This window comes from Indicator indicator, chromosome 26 (genome assembly GCF_027791375.1).
Source record: "Indicator indicator isolate 239-I01 chromosome 26, UM_Iind_1.1, whole genome shotgun sequence".
NCBI classification, from domain to species: domain Eukaryota; kingdom Metazoa; phylum Chordata; class Aves; order Piciformes; family Indicatoridae; genus Indicator; species Indicator indicator.
Genome location: NC_072035.1, coordinates 9,903,687 through 9,909,686, shown reverse-complemented (window position 1 = coordinate 9,909,686; position 6,000 = coordinate 9,903,687). Strand labels below are relative to the sequence as shown.

At 44.7% G+C, this 6,000-nt stretch overlaps 1 protein-coding gene across 2 annotated transcripts in view; it reads left to right on the top strand.

Annotated features, from left to right (window-relative positions):
- Positions 1 to 381: 381 nt before the first annotated feature.
- HECTD4 (HECT domain E3 ubiquitin protein ligase 4) overlaps positions 382 to 6,000 on the top strand; it is an 89,389-nt gene continuing 83,770 nt past the window's right edge. For both annotated transcript variants that reach the window (XM_054392495.1, XM_054392494.1), the window contains exon 1: positions 382 to 552. In XM_054392495.1, coding sequence (XP_054248470.1) covers positions 382 to 552 — 171 coding nt within the window. The remainder of the gene's footprint in view (positions 553 to 6,000) is intronic.

Genomic DNA, 6,000 nt, shown 5'->3' with positions numbered 1-6,000 from the left:
GGCGCCGGGGGGCGGGCCCGGCGCAGGAGGGGCGCGGCGCGGGGCGGAGCCCCACGGGGCCGGGAGGGGGCAGGCTGTATTGTTCCCCGCGCGGTGCATGCCGGTTCCGCCTCAGCCCCCAACATGGCGTCGCGCTGTCACCTGTGTGTGTGAGGAGGGAGCGGGACGTGGTGGCTGCGAGCGGGCACGGCGGCTCCCGGAGGTCCCCGCTCCGCTGGCGCCGCGGTGGCAACGCGCCGCTCCTCGCTGCTCCCCACAGCTCTCCGGCTGTCCGGCACCCAGACCGCTGGGGACCCCCCTGCCCCCACCCTGCCCCCGCCATGGGGGGGTAGCGGGACCCGCCTCGCCTCAGCCCTGCGGAGTCCCCCCGCCCTCCGCACCATGGGGTCCCCAGCGGGTGCCTCGGCGGCGGCGGCCACCGACTCGGCCCAGTGGCTGTCGGTGAAGGAAGAGACCATCTTCCTGCACGACGGGCTAATCCGGGTCACCGACCTGGCCGAGCTGCCCAGCGAGATCATTGGGGTGGCCGAACCTGGAGACACGGAGCTGGAGGTGAGGAGGGCCCGCGGCCCCCCGAGCTGAGGGGAGGGGTGAGGGGAGGGTTGAGGGGAGGGGGGCGAGGAAGAGGAGGATGCCCTCAGGGCAGGGAAGACAGTGACAGTGGGGGCCTGAGGCGAGGAGGATGTTATGGGGGGAAGCAGGGAGAATGACTAGGGGAGGATGGAGAATGGTGGCTGCAGATGCAGGGTGAAGGATTTGGGGTCTGGAGTATGGAGGCAGTCTGCTTATTTTCAGTCAATCTAATTTGTTTCAAATCGTGATGAAAGTGGAGCTGGGCAGGAGGGTGGCGAGGCGCTAATGAAGATGGAGGGTGAAATATTGGTGCTACCTCCTTGTTTTGAACCAGTGGGGGTAGGAAATGCGAACCACGCGCCTGTATTTCAGTGTGGCCTTAGGCTCGTTTATTTATGGCTTTGTATCTTTGTGCTGTTACTTTTAGATGGTCTGTAATTAATCAGCGTTATAATAAGATGCTTGTGGTGTCTAGGTGGTTTGTTTAGGCTATTGACAGTGATCATTGTTGAAGAGCCAGGGGGGGCAGCTGAGATTTTCCTTCCAGCTTTTTACCTGCTCAGAACTGGTGGTGATTTTGGCTGCAGGCGGATGGCAGAGCTGTTTTAGCTGAGGAGGAGACGGTGAAGGACTGAATGTCACGGATTGTAGGTTGCATCTATTTTGTAGACTGCATTTTTTTTCCCCCTCTGTGCCTCCCTTCTCTTTTTTCACCCCGCCCTCTTCTCCAGCAGTGTGGCTTGCAATGACACAGGGTCTTTGTCAGAGGAGCTGAGTGGTGTGAGCTGAGAGGGGATGGTTCAGCAGGAGCTTTATCTCTCTGCCGTGTTAGGTCACAAGCGTTTAGGCCGCAAAACCCTTTAGCGAGGCTTTGGTTGCTGACTCGGGTGTTGCTAAGAACCCAAGGAGCCAGACTGGCACTTATGACAACGTCATTGTTCACCTTGTGATGTGAAGTCTTCGTGGTGTTTATAAAAACTTCCCACAGCCTTATCTAAGGAAAGTTGTTTGGGTTTTTTGTTTTTTTGTTTTTTTGCTGAATGTGCAGGGTTTTTTTTCTGTGATGTGACACTGGGGGTTGGGGTGAGAACCTTTGCTGCTCACATGAAATGGATGTTGGCAAATAGCACATGAATAAGAAAAGAGAGACTTTTGAGGTGGATGACTTATACCTATGTGTATAAACATAGGATGATTATCTGTTGTCATCAGAGTCCACTCTGGCGTTCAATCCAGTTTGTATTTAAGAAAATATTTCCATACCATTGCATAGTTCTAGAAACAGCATTGAGCCCAATAACTGCCTTAGAAGAATACATGCCCCCATAACATTATTTGTATCATATCATAACAAAGGAGGATATAATAAAAAACAAAGCAAAACCTAAACCAAACCTCATTTTTAAGATCTTGCAAGCTAGGCCAGAAGTATATCCCATCATGAAACTTGACACAGCTTCACCTGACAAACACTTCAGCTCTGGAGAATTTTTTTAGGAATATCTATGAAACTGTACTTGTTTGGGGGAGATGGGATGGAATGAGTGTTACTGTGTCTTGTCCTTCATGACATTTCCATACTGAATCTTTCAGCAATCCAGTGCCACAGATTCGCATATTTTTTTTCCTGTTCCAGAGATTTTTTTTTTTCCTGTTGTGCATGTCTGCAGTGTGAAACTTTAAAATAAATAAATAAAGGCAACTTTTTGCTATGGTACATATTCTGATCTGTAGTCTTAAGTTACAGAATATTAAAGCTTTTTATTTATTTCAACTAAAACAATTGATGGCCACACGTGATTTATTTTTCAGATCTTGTTTGTGAAATGCTTTATAGCTTTTGGTAGCAAGAGGGGAAAGTTAAGAATAAAACTTTAGGTGGTGCAAATGTAAATTATTTAGCTCAGAACTTTTTTCTGCCTTTTTTTTTTTTTTTAAGTAAAGGGCTACCTTAGTAAACTGGAATGGCTTGGAGGAGCCATTTTGTGGAAATAGGTGCATGCATCTTGTTGAAGTGTGGCCACGCAATCGAGTAACATACTGAACAGCTCATTTGCACTGTTTCTACTCCCACTTGCAAAGTAATAAATACATGTGAAACTGGTCCAAATAGAAATCTCTTGGGATGTATTACTGGGCAAGGGTAGGAGATGGTGCAGCTGCTGCTTTGATAAGTAAACTTCTTTAATCCACTTCTTGTGCTTCATCAGTGGTGCTCAGAACCCTGACTGATTTTCTGATGTGACATGCTTAATTAAAAAATATTAAACTTAAATGTGTAGTTTTGGGGAGGGGCCTGTCCTGCTTAAATATCCCTTGTAAGAACTTATTGGTGAATAATATATTTGGACGTGTTTTCTTTGTCCTTCTGTTCAAAGGTTTTTTCCCTATTTATAGAAAGAAAACCAGGAAAAAATGTTAGAGTGCTGGTATTATGTTGAGAAGGGCTTATGAAAATTTATTACTTTGTTTTTTTGACTATTATGCAACTTTTATTTCAATATGTTTATATATGTGTGTGTTTTTTTTTTTTTTTTACTTGCTGGTATGTTATGAAACTGTTATCCTTCTCTTTCATGTGAAGATAACTTGTTCTAGGAGTATCTTTAGGTTTACAGAATATGGGGGTTTTGTTTTGTGTTTCTTCTTTACGTGATGTAGATGATGTATGGCAACTTCTTAGACTGTCCATCAGCATATTTACAAAGCAAATGTATTCCCAAAAAAGAAAGAGGACACTTTTTTTTTCTTTCATTTGAGAGAATTTTATAACTGTGTGCATATAAAAGCTTCTCCTGGTATGAGCTTCCTAATACAATCTTCTAGTTAGCCATTATGCCAGCCTTTGCACCCTTACTTTAAAGGTTTTCATAGACAGAAATGACTTTCAAAGTGCAAAGTCTTCAGCTTCTTGGAGACAACCTTACATGACAAACAACTGAAGCTGTTGCCATGACACTTTGTCCAATCTCTGCCCTGGATGTCAATGCCTGCACAGGAGGGGCAGTTAATGGAAGATGAGCTGCTCTTTAATGTGCTACAATGGAAACTGCAGCGCTTCCAGAATCCTCTCAGTCAAACATCTTTCACAAAGACAATAACCCCTGGGAGCGAGGCAGGAGGTATGTCTGTAGGCAGAGATCTCTTCAAGCATGTAGTTTTAATCTGCCAGTATGCCAGAGTCAACATGCTGAGACTTAGTAGAGTTCAGGCAATATAAATTGTTGTGTTAACCCTTGGTAACTTCATAAGAAGGACATTGCTGAGCAGTGGTTGTTCATATCAACTGCCACATGGCCATCTGATGGCCAAAAGTGTGCACTTGTTCGTAGACAGTTTAGTTTGGTTGACACATGTCACCTTTGCAGTCTTTCTGTTTGAGGAGGCCTTTTGGCTGATCTTCAGGTTTATGGTTGGTGTTTTCATTAGTTTTAAATCTGCAGTATCAGCAGTTTTTCAACTAACTAGTGATGGGCTCAGTTATGTTCTTTGTCACAAGGAAATAAGTAGGAAGAAAGACAAGTCTTCAATATGTAGTCACACTATAAAGTGGAGCAACCTTGTGTGTCACTCCATGTAACTGGAAGCACTCTCTGTTTTACATAACAACCTAACAGTCCTTTAGATATCTGTTCTTGCTGCTCTCCTGCATAGCCTGGAAAAGTTCTAAAGACCTGATTTTTATTTTTTGTTTCCCTTGATATATTTTTAACATGAAGCTAGATTTATAGCTCCTACCTCAGTAGCTGTCTGGACCATGTATATAGGTGTCCTCATCTGATGTTTTGACTCTTGTCACACTCTGTTATTGGAGAATAGAGTATGAGGTGCCACTGGGCAGCTGTCAGTTTGCACTGCAGGTATGTTTTTTAATCAAGTAAGTGTAAATAATAATAATAATGATGATGGTACTACTACTACTAATAATAAAGGTGGTGTCCCTTCGTTTCCCCTTCAGCAGAGTCTGGACTTGCCCAGACCAGTGAACAACTGGAGTTCAATGCTCTTGTAACAACCTGTGCCAATCATGTGCCTAACTTGTGTTTTCTGTTGAAATTATTTAGACTTGAAGGCATCTGCTAAACTTGAGGCTTTCACCCATTTTCCTCATGGACTAGAAGAAACATTTTGTCACTTTTCCCTCATTGCTGAAGGACGGAGTAGTTCTCTGTAATTATCTAGGTCAGTGCTTCCCAAATCTTCCTGGTTGTGACCTTACATCCATCTTCAAGCTTCACCTCTGTCAAGATAAAAATCCCTAATGCCAGCGTAAACAATTAATTGACTTGTTACTAAGTGGATGACCTCTCTTGGGGTTACAACCTCTAGCTTGGCACCTGCTGATCCAGGCATGTATGTCAGGCTTTTAAGTCCCCTAGTCCTGCCTTTTGCATCCCGTCCCACTTCAAATATTTTTTGAGAGTTTGTAGCCTTCAAAGTAGCACCAGATGAGCTAGTTCTTGAAATTGAGTCAGTACAGGAAAGTAACCTCACAAATGTGAGCCTTGGCTGATGTTTTTGCACAGCAGCTGATAGCATTCTTTCAGACATTGCCTTGTTGGGAGGACTTTGAAATCTTCATCGCTTTGCTTTTAAGCTCACTTTGATTAGATAATTGTGTAAACCGCCAATGTTGTCCCATTTAATCTCCATTGGAGTTGCTGATATCATCAGTTGTCATAGAAGGACCTGTTTGAATTTATTCAGTTTTATGGTATGCACTATCCTGCCTTGTGGTTTTTTTATTTTCCAAGCCACCTTTTATTTATCCTTGGATAGAAATACTAGAAAGCTTCTTCTAAAGGATGATTTTGCAAATACATGTCCAGCAGCACTAGAGACGCTATTGTCCCCTTGTACTTGGCACTGGTGAGGCCACGTCTTGAATAGTGGGTTTCAGTTTTGGGCACTTACTCTGAGAAAGACATTGAGGGGCTGGAGCAGGTCCAGAGAAGGGCAGTGAAGCGGCTGAAGGGTCTAGAGCACAACTCTTGTGAGGGAACCAGAGCTGTTCAGCTTGGAGAAAAGGAGGCAGACAGGAGATCTGTCTCTCCATGGCTCTGGAAGGAAGTTTGAGCCAAGTGGGCGTTGCTCTCTTCTCCCAAGGAACAAGCAATAGGGCAAAAGGAAACTGCCTCAAGGTGAACCAGGGGAGATTTAGGTTGGACAGGAGGAACGATTTCTTCCTCAAAAGGGTTGTCAAGTACTGGACCAGGCTGCCCAGGTCAGTGGTGGAGCCCCCAGATGTGTTGCTAAGGGACATGGTTAGGTGGTGGACATGGTAGTGTAGGGTTAATGACTGGACTCAATGACCTTAAAGGTCTTTTCTAGCCTAAAGGATTCTGTTTCCCAAATACAGTTCTTCTTACCAGTTGCAGCTGGTCTGCACTCTCAGATACTTAAATGACAAAGATTTTTCTTTACCTT